The following is a 15,414-nucleotide window of genomic DNA, read 5'->3' on the forward strand; positions in this document are numbered from 1 at the left end:
TTCGAATGTAATAATAATAATGACGGGCGAGGCGCCATTTTACAAGGATACAAGGCCAAAAGCATTGTTAATCCAATAATAAAATATAACATTGATATTAACATTAATTGAAATATTTTTAATAAATTTACTTCACAAGTTTGTCGTAAATGGTATTAGAACGTATTAGAATTTAGAGCGGCAGGTCAACAGCCTGTAACTATTATTGCATTCGCAAAAATTAAATAGCTACTGAAAGTAAACAGCAGTAGCCGTAAGGATTTGAATCGGTATGGCGGGGACTAGATTACCACAATGGGAATTAAAAATGTTTAGCAACAATTTGATTACCAAGATTGTAATGAAAATGTACAAAATCAGTCGGAATGAAATCGACTTGACCGATTATTCCCGCAACGAGGTGCGGTGGCAACGGCGGGTGGCGGGCGGAGTGCCACCGACCTGCGGCGAACGAGTACGTGATATCGGCGCTCGTGCCCCACAACAAACTGCTTACTGGACGTGTTACGTAGGCGTCTGTGCTGCGATGTACCAACATAAACACAGATATGAAGGTAGGTACGTACATAGAACGTACCTAAATGTACATAGGTATGCCGTATGCGACAGAGCTCCACGCACGATAAAGTATTGACTTAAAATGGAACAAACAATATGAATGATCATATAGATAAATAATAATAATCTTCAACTTTACTTTCAGTTTTGTATTTGTACATTAAACACTTAAATAGAAAAATCATTCAAACGTATAATATGACCATTCCTTGAATGATTCATTAAAATGCAAAATCATAAGATAATGAAGTTGTAAGACTATTAATATAGTAATAATAGTTAGTACTCTATCACTTAACGATCACATATATTTTGTTATAAACTTAAATTTACTTAACAAAACTGCACTTCACGTTATTACACTCAAATAGTAACGTTTCGAGAAAATCAGGTAGTGCCGATTCTTTACATCAAACTAAGTATTATTCTTTATAAGTAAGACAAAAGATACGCGGGCTTCATGCATATATAGATAACAGGCATCAGAGCTTATGTTTACTAAAAATATATTCAACAAGTAATAAATGTTAATTTGTAATAGCACAATCTAATGTATAAGGTTGCTAAATCAGAAGAATGTTAGGAAATGCTTGAGCTACATTCAGTGTCTTTGTTCTATTGTTCCTTCAATTTTTCTATAGAAAAGACGTACAGACTGAAGATATCAGCTTAAAATAAGCTGTGTTAAAATTAATTTGTAGAATTTTTACGACGAGTTCGTAAAACTTACAAATAAAATTAACTGCTTTTGAGTATCAACTGCAACAATTGCAACTAGTTACGATATCTGTATTGACAACAAAAATCAAGAGATCTCAAATCTCGCAAATTTTTTAATAAAATGTCTATATGGATAAATTTCCCTTAGTATAAATACAATTTTTGAAATTTATAACGTAAAAATAGTACATTATTATACACAGCTTGTGTTGTGTACCTATGAAAATTAGTTGATCAATACCCTAATGAGGCAGTTTTACTTTTTAACCGACTCCAAAAAAGGGGGAGGTTCTGAATACGATTGTATTTTTTTCTGTTTTACCTCTAGCTTTGTACTGGGTGGATTTAGATGATTCATTTGTTTAATCGAAAGGTGGTACTTGTATTGTAGTCCCATTAAATTTAATCGAGATCTGACAAGTTCTTTTTTAGTTATGTTTAATTAGGCGTATTTACTTGAGTAATATTTCGTCTACCTAGGGTGTAATTTAAATAGTTATTTTTTTTTTTTTTTCGTTTACAAGCAAACACAATTATCATTACAATCGACCTCAATGTCGTTAGATATAGTTTGTAAGGAATATTGAATTTACTAATATTATTAAATTTATATATAACTAAAAGACTAAGTATGTACTTATATTGGAATGCTGTTAAGCGACGAGTTTAGTAAACTTACGTCTTTATTATGATAGTTTAGATTTTATAAACATGTAATTCGTATTTAAATATGAAATCCAAAAAACACAATTTACTAAAAATACCGATCTAAGCTCGGTCACCCAGGTACTTAATTATTATGTAACTAACACTGCCGTGATAATTCATAATATAGGTAGGTAGTTTAAAATTATATGCCTATTCAACTGACAGTCCTCAATCATGATATTATGATTTATTTTTATTTTGAATGACGATTATGAGTGACTTGATATTATATACCTAGTGTTTATATTTATTCGTCTTGTTATTTCTTCTATCTCGTTAAAAATATCTATTCTAAATGTAAAGTTTTGAGACCACTAAAATCTTTGATGCTAAATATCGCTTATGATTCGTTATCCTTATTCTAAGAATATTATTACATTACATACACTTTGTTGATACGTTCACATAGCTTCGGTTAGTAGAAATTGTCAAATCGAGTATAGATTTTATTGAAATCGTTATCGTTAACTAATTGATAAGTTATCAAAGTATTGAAAGATACATAGGTATGAACGAAATAATAATCAGGAATAAAACTAGCGAGTTCAAACGGTAAAAAAAAACATCAAACGGGCATATTAGTATTATCATAGTAACGTTGCCGCTCCGCACTCCCTCCGGTGCCTCCTGCCCCCGCCTCTCAAATTCAAAGCAACCCACCTCTCCTGTGAACTAACAACTGAGCGAATGCAACGTATTTCGACTGAATCAAATTAACGATAAGAATAATAATGTATCACGTAATGTCGATACGAGTTAGAATATCGACGTCTCATTTTCTGACAAGGTTAACTGACGTAAATATTAGATAACATACGAGGGGGTGTTTTAATATTCGCGGATTAGAGGTTATTGAGTAAAAATAAAAAGACAAAATTACTTTTTCATTTCAATTTATTCACCTGCAAAACGAACACATATTTCAGACCTTTCAATTAACTAACTGGTATAAATAACGATCGTAAAAAAATTATGGTGAAACCGCTTCCTTAACCTTATATAATAATCACTCGGGGCTAGATCTGGGCTGTAGGTTATTTAAAATATCGAAGCCCACCTTATGCAAAGCCGCCATCGCAACACGATTCTTGTGAACGGGAGCGTTCTCACGCAACAGAACAACTTTTGTCAATCTTCCTATTTTTTTTTTTTCGTTTATGGCTTCTTTTAACTGTACAAAAATTGATCTTTCTCTCCTTTATCTTTGTAATATATCAATAAAATTCCTTCTGAGTCCCAAAAGACTGTCGCCATGAGTTTCCCGACCGAGTGTGACACCTTAAACTTCTTTGGTGGTGCTTGTATCCTTTTTATACCACTGCATGGAGTCTTGTTTGGACTCAGGTTCATAATGATGAGCCCAAGTTTCATCACCAGTAACAATTCGATTCAACTCACCATCCTTGTCTTGTCTTGGAAGAGGTTCAAAAACGCACGGGAACATTCCACGCGCGGTTTTTTCGCGCTGGCGTGAGCATTCATTGCACCCATCTTGCACTTAACTTAGTCATAATTATGTACCAAGATAATTGTGTTGAATTTTGAAAATTGTTGTTTCCGATACTTTAACCATTTCTTCAAATTGTTTCTTTTTTAGTCGAGCATCTTCCAATAAAAAAAATTCTACTTTTGCAGTAAGTTCTGGCGTGGTCACCTCATCGTGCATCGGGGCGACCCGGCCTCGGATCGTCTTCAACTTACTCCGTACCCTGCTTAAACAAATTATGCCACTTGTTTTTTATGTGTCTATTGTTTACAAACCATTGCTTTTCCTGGGCAAGAGTTCTTGTAAGCTAATATAATATCTCATTCAGCATGGTTTGAACAGACTTTTATTGCTTGGTAAGATATTTTATTACAAAGCGATATTCAATTTTCTTCATATTTTGCACTTTTTTTTCGATTGAGTTGCTTGGTCAATAATAATTCAAAGACCTTTAATAATTAAGAATTTATTCCGATTACAACAAAACTTGACATATGTGTAGTCTACGTGACATTGGCGAAATCATCTGTTCTCATTTGGCACTATTGAAAGCCATTAATTCTAGAGAAGAAGATCATTTCGCGAACATAAAAACGCACTCTCGTACGTTTTAGAAACGGCTGATCCACAAACAAAATATTTACTAAGCACTACAATCCTAGTCACCTTTATTATTTAAATTATACAAGTCACACTAAAAAATGTTGAGAAAAGTTTCGTTCGTGTGGCTAAGTATGAGAAATAGAGAATGCCATGTGTTAAAATACTACGTTTACATTTGTATCATAATGTGATACAAATTTAAACGTAGATCTAGTTAATAACGGTCATGCGAGTTTTACGAAAATCGCCGTGTAAGATCACTGAGCATTATTATTTTATACAATAAAACAAAAAATATGCATTTATACAAGTCGAAAAACCACCGTTTGTAGTACCTATGATAATCCACGCTTTTAAGTAAAAACTAAAAATATTATAATATAAAATTTTGTGACTTGAATTTGAATTTGAATTGAATTTTGAACTTGATTTAATATTTTAGACATTTTTCTTGCTCATTTTTAGTACATTTTTTTCGTTTAATACAAAAATTAATTGACAATTTCAACTAAAATATATAATATACACATAATTGGACTTGAATATCCTTCCGACGTTGTGACGGAAAGCAAATCTTTTGTAATTTAGTTTTAATGTAGAAGACATCGCATAGTTTACCACGTACTTATTGTCGTGTCTATATTTAGCACAACTAGTACCAGGCGAATGGAAAGTTAGCGAGCTGGCAACAATATTTAACTTACGTCGATGCATAATAATATATGTCCACGTTGCATTTATCTCGAGCATAATTAATTCATGCTACATTATATTGTCGTTTACTCCTTTGAAGGTAAAAACTGACAGGCATTAATGAAAGAAGAATAAAGATCTATTATATATAATGTATAATATATATATATATATATATATATATATATATATATATATATATATATATATATATATATATAATGAAAAAAGAATAGTTACATTTATCATAATGGTCAATATCTCTGCCATAAACTAATAAAATATCAATTAACTTGCTGAACTTAAGCTTTTTCATTATTGTTTTAACCTTTTTAATCCTAAAAGTTGTCATATAAAATCGTTAAACCGGGTTTAAACTTCTACTCACATTCGCATGAATTTAAAATACTATAACGTTGTGGTACTTGTTATGTATGTACATTCCTCTGTGAGAATAGTATAAGCAATTTACATAGTCGTTGCTTACTATAAATGATAAAAGGTTGTAGTTACCGAGATCCAAAATTTGTTTTGCATTCGATCAACAAAACACCATGAAAGTGTACGTACATTAAAAATAGATTGAAAAACTTAAAGGTAAGTGAAAACAAAGACATTTGATCGCGTTTTACAAAATAATAAGATTGTTAGGGGCGTGTGCATAACTGCGCCGCAGGAAACTGCGTCTCGATGTTGAAGACAATCAATACTCAGTCACATCTCTGTCCCGCATTCATTGTGGAAGCGCAGTTCCGCGGACCCCGAAATCCCCTCTTCCGGTGCGGTATTCAGCCGCGTGCTGTTTAACCCAATTTTCTAGTGCGAGGGGTGTGCAGGGCCCGAGGTGAGAGCGGGCGGGGGAGGGTAGGGTGCAATACCAGCCACAAGTGTGCAGCGCCAACGAGGCGCCACGAGATTCGAATCCAACCCTGCACTATTGATTATTTCTTGTGCTATCATTCTGTACATTAACAGAACATATTATCGCTTTTATAACAAACGAATATGCATATTGTTATATTTACAAGTTTAAAGCTCTTTTGAAATACAAATAAAATCTAAGGTAGTAACTATTCAAATTTGTAACTTCTACATATTATCCCACATTTACATAATAAAAAGAATGAAAAAAATGAATTAATAGTCTAATCGCCCTTACCGTTTAGTAGTACTTTTGCTCACCGTTACAGCTATTACTAGTTTTATCACACGATGAGTTCTTAAATATAGCTTTTTTCTATTTTTGGACAATCCAATTTTATTATAGTTGAAAAATCATGAGACTATTTTTTACATTTCTAATTCGATCTTAAATATGAAGTATATTGTGTGTGTTAAAGTGATTTAAATTTGGTCCGTATTAAGTAAATGTAAAAAAAATAAAAAAATGCTTAATAACAATTCGCCCAAAAATATTTATAGCATAATTATATCAACAGATTAAGCTACATAAATCAATGTCATCGTGAAATTAAAGCAAATACGATGTAATTCTAGCATAAGTACAACAAAGAGTAAGCTACAAAATATCGGCAGATGGATTAATCGGGTTTTTAATTGAAATGAACTATAAAGTGTAACGTTGACGAGTGTCGTATTGATGTGTTATTTGCACATATCAACTTTAATAAATATGCACTGTTCCCTTTCTATGCGTCGTTACTTTATTTCTAATAACCTAGAACTTTTACCGATGAACAGACTTCCGATCTTAAAAATCGTTATCGAAGATAGAGATATCCGAATAGATCTCCAGATTAGCGCATAATTAACAAAACCAAAATCAAAACAACTTTATTCAAATAGGCTTCAAATGCACCTTCGAATCGTCATTTTAAAAATTAAAATAAAATAATATTATATTATAATATTTTTTTAAAATATTAATTTATTAATTAATTTTCATTATTTTTAACAGTGAAGCTGCAACCGATTTGAAATGTAGATATTCTGCAGAGAAGAATCGGCAAGAAACTGCGCACTTAATCGTTTATAAATAATATATAAACTGTGTTTTACTACAAAATTAGTACTATTATTAATAACTAAATTAGTTTAATGTTACTTTTAATGGCATATAAATCATAAAAAATATTAAATATTCTACCAAAATAAAATACAAAAAGCGAAAATTTGAATGTGGAGGAAGTCACTACGAAGTGATATTTAAAAATGAATAAAATACAATACAGTAATTAAACCGATCACACTTTTCGTAACGCTCTCATAACGCATTCACCAGCTTACTCCCCAAGTCAAGCGTGCTTAAGAGGAAAGGGTACCGAAGAGACTTTTCAAAAATAGGTATTTGAATAAAATGTTTCTGTCGCGCTGCATGCCGCTACCGCGCCCCGCGCCATCTCCGCCCCGTTTTTTCTATGTGTGACTGTCGTGTTGTTAGTGTGCGTGCGCCGGCTATTCAGCTATTAATTGTTGACGATATTTTAGTATTCGCATCTTTCGTTTGTGATTGACTACGAGTACATATAGCGCATAGTGCTATGTTTCTGAATTTGGCTTGTTTTATTGAATTTGTTCTGCATCGTATTGCTGTGACTCGGCTTACTATTATTGAATGTCGTAAACTACTTATTATTTATGTTTTATTATTCTGAATTGGATACTCTTTGTGACTTGATACATGTCTATATTTTTGTGGGTAATTATCGAAATACTTAGGTACTTTATTTATGAATTAGGTATGTAATTACATGGTTGAGGTGTGTGTAAGAATGGGTAATGAAATACATACATAATTATAGTGTATACATGTAGTACATAGTATAAGTGTAAGTATAGTATATATATGTAATGTAGTACATACACAGTATAAAATGTTTGCCTTAGTACCTATATAATTTGTAATGTCTCATGTTTGTCGCAGTTATTAATACATGGGTATAGGTTATATATATTAATTAACATATAATTGCGGCGATATAACAATGGTTAAAAATAATATTATAAATAAAAAAAAAAAACAAGAAAAGCCGCCTGCGTGAAGAACAACTATTAGAAAGTCAATTGAAAAAGCTGGAACAAGATAAAAATTCAATAATTACACAAAGATAGCTAAATAAATTACACCAATTTTAAACATTATTTACTGTACACTTACAAAAATCATGAAGGCGACTTTTTCAATTATTATTTTATTTATGTTTTTTTAGTTAGGCAAATTACGTAATCGATTGAATTTTTTTAAAGAGTGGTTGATTAACATGACATAACATAACAATACACTTTATTGAACACCAACAAAAAATAATAATACGTATCAGATTGATTTTTAACCGACTTCCAAAAAAGGAGGAGGTTCTTAATTCGACTGTATTTTTCTTTTTTTTTGTATATATGTTACTTCAGAACTTTTGACTGGGTGGACCGAGTTCGACTTGTACGCAAAGGAAAAAAAGCCGACTTCAATTACATCGACATGTAATACAACAAAGGTAGACGAAAATATAGTCAAGTAAATACGCGTTATTAAAGATTACTCAAAAATTTGTTATCAGATCTCGATGAAATTTAAATATGACTACACGATAAACATCAGCTTTCGATTAAATTAAAAATCATCAAAATCGGTACACCTAGTAAAAAGTTATGCGGTATAATACAACGTAGGTCGACGAAAATAGTCAAGTAAAAACGTATTATTTATATTACTCGAAAAGTTGTTGTTAGATCTCAAATAAACTCAAGTGAGACCAAATGACACACACCACCTTTCGATTAAAAAAATTTTTGTAGAAATCGGTCCACTCAGTCAAAAGTTCTGAAGTAACATACATAAAAAATACAATTAAATTGAGAGCTTCCTCCTTTTTTGGAAGTGGGTTAAAAATAGAAACCGATTTTACACGTCTATAGAATTCCTAAGTCGACAAGCTTGAACAGTGAAAGATTTAGTACAAACGAAAGAGGAGTGAGAGGGAAATTCAAGAAGTAAGCTTTCCTCAGAACGAAAACTGCGTTCATTGGAATCACTAAGAAATTTAAATCGTCGTTTTAGATAAGCAGGTACAACAGGGTTAAAAAGAATAGAGTAAAGTAAGTTGAGAATATACGTATTCCCGAAGTAGGGAATTGGGTGCCACTCAGGGCGTAACTACTGCCGTATCAGCCGTATCAATGATACGGGGCCCCTTATTTACAGGGCCCCTAAGGTGTGTAAGCAAAAATTAGTAAAATGTTATCCACAATGTCACTTAATCTTGTGCTTCCTGGAAAAAAGAATAAAAAAACTGTCATACATACCTATAGAGTTTTAACTTCAGAAATGACTGAAGTCTGAAAAGCAGTCCCCTTTTATCCGAGTCAAGCGTGCGCCCAATTGTTGATAACATTCTGTATCGTTTATTTCGGGATTCAGTTAATCATTATGAACAATGAATTAATCTTTTTTATATAAGAATGGGGCCCACAAGCAGACGAAGCCATCTGATTTATAACGGCTACCGTCGCCCATGGCCTTTAGAGAAAAGATGTAGACACTAGACGCTTTAAAACCCCCAAATTTTAGAAAGGTCATTCCACACTTTGAATGTACGCGGAAACATTGCGCACGAAGCTCGCACATTGGTTGCAAACCACTGGTGGATACAATTAGCACCACTAGACTTCTTGACATCGAAATAATGCAGAACACGATAAACGACACTGCTCATAGTGCACATTACGCATCGCGTGTTCGCACCGTGGAATGCTCGGTGGTGCTTTTCCCTCATCGTCAAGAGTTCAATTCGACGCAAAAAGAGTGCAAAGAATTTCGCTTACTTTTTCGCATAATATGCCAGAGAGCCTTCAGGTTCGCGCAATGATGGAAGTGTAGACTAAAAAAAGTTACCTTCGACAGCTTTTGTAAGAAACAAAAGGCATGGGTTCCATTTGGAAAGCCCAATAGTCTCTCGCCAATTCTGCTGTGTTTGAACTTTGCCCTAGTGATTTACTACCTGTAAGACCTGGAGGCAGCGTTGAATCTCTTCTTCAGGTTATGCGCCTGTGAATCCCCCATATAGATGCGGAAGATTCATAGGAATTCACTAATAGTATTGGCCTCACAGGCTGAAGCGAACGATCCCCCGCATCTATTGCTGCAGGTCAAGGCTAATAACTCTCCAGCTTGGAACTACAAGCTCTTTAAATTAGCTTAAAATCCGAAATTCAAAACATTCATTCCATTAAAGAACTCATGGAATTATTACTGATAAAATTCAATAGCCTTGCATCCAATTTTCCGGAGGTATTAACTTGATGTTTTTCAAAACTAAAACTGATCAAAAATTACCTAAGGATTTCGATGGAACAGGAACAGCTACAGCAGACTACACTCACTATTGTCTATTCTAGGAGGAAGTTATAACTTATAATCAATAAACATTTATTTTAATTCAATGCAAGCATTTTTTGTGAGAAATCTTTACCCATCATTTGCCTGCCCCCCCCACTAATTTTGATACAGGGTCCCAAGGTTCCCAGGGTTCCAAGGAATGCTACGCTAGTGGGGCCACTTGAGTTTTTTACGCAATTCAGAAATATGATTCTATTTGCGAAGTCCAAATACGAATCGCATAGGTACATAGATTCGACCAAATTTAATAATCTGCTCCTCAGTAATGTCAAGAAAACAACTAAGCAATTTTTTACCGATGAAAAAAACAGAGGAGGTTCTAAAGTCGCCACGTACCGATATATATTTATGTTTGACCATGCATAGCTTTTTACAAAGTATTCCGATATTGATAAAAAAATATATTGGAAAGAGTAAACCCCGAAGTTGTTTTTCGCCTAGGAGGCGAGGAAGAAGCGCGGCTCGTAGCTTGCTTGGCATAGGCATGGAAAAGAGCAGTCCTAATTTTTTAAACTTTCTTATTGTATTTTTTATTAGTATTACGGTAATAATAATCATAATATACTTTTTTGAAATCCTTGTATTGAGCCCTTTTGGTACCAAAAACAAACAACACAGTTATTTACCATAATTATCATTGTTATTTCTTAGCGAAACCCTTCGTTAGCCCAGGTTTGCACAGTGTTACAATAAAAACCGCATATACAAATACGGTTTTATTGTAGTTATGAAAAGAGAAATTATTTAATTTTGTTAATACTAATTTTAGAAAATATCGACTAAAAATAACATCACTAGTGTATCGATATAATTGTCGACTATGAGGCATCACTTCGCTGGCGTATATACGTATTGCTTTGACCCTTCCCTCCCCCAGACCTATCCCCCAAAAAGCAAGAAAGGGACAACTGCAGCTCAGACCGTTTTAGGTATATAATTTTTGACCAAAACAGTGTTTCGTAGTCGACTGTTTTCTCCTCAAAACATGGCAATTTTTAAAAAATTTTTTTTTTAGAAAATAAAAGAAGACTTCGGCTATGCCCCTATGTTTTCATTTTTTTGAAAATATGCATATATTTTTTTTAATGAGTGTCTGAAAATGTACAAAAAATTATGCAATATTTCGAGTTTTTGAAGTCTCCTAATTCCTATGATAATAAGAATATGAAAAAAATCAAAACATAGGGGCATGGTCATGGCAGCAAAGAGTTCTATGTCACAAAAATATTTGATCTAGTGTCATTATCCAGGGAGAAAACAGTCGACTACGTTTGTATGGAGAAAGACCCGGTACCCTTTCCTCTTAAAGACATTTTACTTCAAAAATGGTACAGCTTAAAATAAAGCAGATAATATCTGTGTGTCATGTCGTGTTAAGAACCATAATATATCATGATTCAGCTTTAAATATAAAAATGAATCTTTTAAATAGTATACTTTAACATATTATAAGTTCATATCTGTTTTCTTTTGAGTACAAGTCGACAAAACAAGTCAAGCGAGCGTAGCGAGCATGCGCGGCGCTCCATTCACAACAAATGACGTGTCGCCTCGGGGCGAACCGGCTGACTGGTGCGCTCTACTTATCGTATGTTTACTACAATTTATATAAGTAAAACTAAGAATTTTAGTCTTAACTAAATTATAAGTTGCTTAAAAGTGATATAATATATTCCTCAATATAATCATTCGTATATCGCATGAAATACCGGCTTTACAAGCCGGCCGGTACGGCGCAGTGGGTCAGGCGAGGCGGTACGGGCGGACCTTGCAATGTCGCGGCGTGACGCTCAGCTGACGCATGACAGGGCGCCCGCCCGCCTCCGCCAGCCCCGCAGCGCGCGTTCATTGCCTCCGTGGCTGTCTGTGCGAACGGACGTTCGTATGCATTGTACGTGACGAAAATATTTACTTTCAACATTTACGATTTTACTTTCGAAAGCACGCCTGTTAATGTTGGTAACATCTAATTACTAAATCGAATGTCAAGTAGTTCATTTGTGCCATGTGCCTAAATAGTGAAATGTATAATCAATTGTTAGTGAGTGCCATTTAGATAAATTATGCTGGAGTGCGGTGACGACCGGTGCGAAAGGTCGGGTTGTGTAAAAATAACTGCGGAACCGAGCGGCTGAGCAGTGGAATGAAGTTCGGCGGCACATTATAGCCGAGGCGGGGCGAGGCCGAAAGCGCCATGTTATAATTTCCCTTCGTGTTGAATGTGCAAACCGATCGACAACATTGTATTACGCCTACCTATTTTTCTCCGTATGCTTTAAACGCCTACTAAAGACAAATATAAACTTCATTTTCGGATTACCGTGTTACATTTAACAAGATGTAATTTGATATGTGTACTTGTAATTGAAATAAAACTTAACGAATACCGGTAACATATTAAGTGAATATATTTATGTCATTAAAAACTAGGTACTTGTTTAACTTATTGACGGTAAATACGTTTGAAATAAAATCTAAGTATAGTAAGAAAGAGATTATTGTATAGATAAAAAATATATATCAAGGCGTAAAGGTTGACCGTAGGGGTAACTTAGTGGTTGATGTTAGACAGGCGCGGGACGCGGCGTAGTGTCGGTGACCCCGCGGCCCCGAGCCTAAGCCGCTTGCTACGCTCATCGAGGTCGTTCGCAACATTACTGCCATATTTTAGCTCACTTGCACACGCAAATAACTACATTCTTCCCTGACACTTATCAGCATCGTCGTTCGTATTGCGAGGGATTTGTTACTAACTTAAATTGTACAGTATTTATTTATTTATAAAAATGATAAGATAATATAAAAGATAGCGTATACGGATCACTGAGATAGTTGGGGTGTTTTATAATGGCAAACTATTACTACTAACCTAGACACTAAACTATTTTAATTCATTTATTATATAAATATATATATCTATCCTAAATCGTTACGAAATTAACGTTTGTTAGATTGACTAATCAGTAATATCGGTTAGAATCGGTCGTCGTATGAACCCAATAAAAATCATCAAGGTGACTGGCGCTCCACGCAGTAAGAGTAACACAGATACAATATTCTAAATTTAGCGTATGCCATCATGCAATAGATAGTCATACAATGCGAGCGGCGGCTAAAGCGATATGTGATAATATTAACGCGATCGTTTCAACGTAAATCCAAAAATGGCTAAACTCACCGTCCTGTACTCGGTGACTCGCTGGGTTTCTACTAGTATCGCCCCTGCGCTCACCTGCAAGCACGCGATTAATGCGCTCATGTAAACCATGCGTTTAGAAACCCCTCTGTTTTAGAACAATTTATATTTAGAACTATTTCTATTTCAATATTATGAACAACGTTCCATACCCGTTGCGAATTTATGTTTATATTATATAATTTTATTAACTTTAATGGAATAGATTTTAGTACTTGAATGTTAATTTGAATATTTGTTCAAGTTAAATTCCACTACAAATTGCAATTGAATAATGCAAAGACGCAAAGAGCAATGTTCTAAATGTATTACGTAGGCACTTTGCGCTCTGATTCCGCGCAGTCAGGCAGTGAGAGCACCAATCTGTTTGTAGGTTGATAAGTCACAAACGTACGTTTACCGGCAAACTATTTATGTCCGTCCGCCATCTTGTTGTCGAATGACGAAATGGTAGTCTCATACCTACGGCGCTCATTATAATAGACTGAGAACGGTACGCCATACCTAACAATCGATATAGGTGTACGATAAATATACGACGCGGCAATAAGTTGAGAAAATTTGGTCGACTTTAAATATTTTCAATTTTCGTTACTCACATAATAATTTCCGACGGCCAAATGAGGAATTTGTTTGTTAAAAGAGATCATTTGAATAACCCATAAAGCAAAACGTATAAAACCAATGCCCTGGCGCGGCAAAATGACGCGTCAATAGGTCCACGGAGGGGAACAGAAGAGAAGTGCGGGAAGGGGCGGCGGACGGAGGCGAGACACATAATGGAATTACATATCTACATCACTTACTTGCTCGAGACCACAATACATATATGTGTATATAAACTGTCTATCTATACTTGTCTAATATAAGCAGTGCAACAGCACAATGATCTGCCGCGCCGGGGCGAGTAAAGCGCAACAACTCGGCTCAGGTGAAAGAACACGTGACTTCGAGTCCACCGATATCGCATTCAAAATTATTTTACACTCATAAATTTTAATTTAAAATAAATTTACAGCGTAAAATCATTAATTATAATTAATATTATAGCCGTTAAATCTTTAACCAAGTCCGAGATTCAATAAATTGTCCGAGCACTTAATGACATCATATCGAATTATTAGGCTTGTTTCTTTCCATTATTGTAGCGGCGCGGCCATTTTTCTTTGTACACGTAAGCGTGAGCTTGTGTGCCGACGTAGCCCAGTGATACATAGCAACGTCTCCACGTTACCGATAAAGTGAACTAACAACCTGAGTGAACAGAAAACCGAGTCGCGAGAGAACAAAAGAATCAATACAAAAAAACGTTACCTACACATTGCAACCGCAGCCATCTTTATTTTAAAAATTGATTTTAAAATCAATTAAAATAAAAAGGTTTAAATAATTGTATCTAATTCATTTAACCAACCATAATGCGTGGTTTATAAATGTTTATTTTTATATAGTAATATAGTGTTAAAAATATAATAAATATTTTTTTCCACTAGATAATTTTATTCACCGTTAATGACAAGAAGGTCACACTTTAGTGTGGAACTTGGGAAGTAGTATTAATCACACGATAAAATTATTTTTAATAAAAAAGAACGCTGACCTTGGCGCCTAGAAAGCGAGCTTCCAGCAGCTCCTGCTTGCGAGGATCCAGCGCCGCCTGGAAATGCTCCATCTTGACGCCAGCGCCTAACAACAACAGATCATGAATACATATTATAGTCGCTGGGTAGTTTTTGTAAATTCATAATTTGTGACGTAATAAAATAAAATTTATTTTAAAATATTTTTAAATCATAGATCAAGTAAAAAAAGGTAGATAACGCACCTAGAACAGAAAACTGAAGCCACTTTTTTAAAGATGTGTGAGTGAGTGAAGTGTTGACACCTTTTAAAAAAAGTCCCTAAAATTTTTATTAAACAATTAATTTAATATAGGTAAAATGGGTATGTGAAAATAAAAACCTGTTTATAGTTTTAAATAAATTTAATAAAAATAAAACAAAAAATCGGTAGAATAATAAAAAAATATATTCGTAAGATAGTCGTATGAATGGACACTTCCTATCCCCTCTGTTTATCTCTTTTCAGTTTGCAGTC

The 15,414-nt window shown here is 34.2% G+C and overlaps 1 protein-coding gene and 1 long non-coding RNA gene across 2 annotated transcripts in view; one reads left to right on the plus strand and one right to left on the minus strand.

Moving 5' to 3' along the window:
- Nucleotides 1–15,414, minus strand: part of LOC123653495 (serine/threonine-protein kinase tousled-like 2) — a 71,068-nt gene that overhangs the window by 10,210 nt on the left and 45,444 nt on the right. Inside the window, exons 3-4 of the mRNA XM_045589487.1 lie at nucleotides 14,918–15,003; nucleotides 13,300–13,353 (exon numbers count right to left, since the gene is read on the minus strand). Of these exons, the coding sequence (XP_045445443.1) occupies nucleotides 13,300–13,353; nucleotides 14,918–15,003 (140 nt within the window). The remainder of the gene's footprint in view (nucleotides 1–13,299; nucleotides 13,354–14,917; nucleotides 15,004–15,414) is intronic.
- Nucleotides 216–3,807, plus strand: LOC123653498. Its single transcript, XR_006743114.1, has 2 exons — nucleotides 216–554; nucleotides 3,622–3,807. It is a non-coding gene; the product is annotated as an uncharacterized LOC123653498 (long non-coding RNA).

This window comes from Melitaea cinxia, chromosome 5 (genome assembly GCF_905220565.1).
Source record: "Melitaea cinxia chromosome 5, ilMelCinx1.1, whole genome shotgun sequence".
Classification (NCBI taxonomy): Eukaryota; Metazoa; Arthropoda; class Insecta; order Lepidoptera; family Nymphalidae; genus Melitaea; species Melitaea cinxia.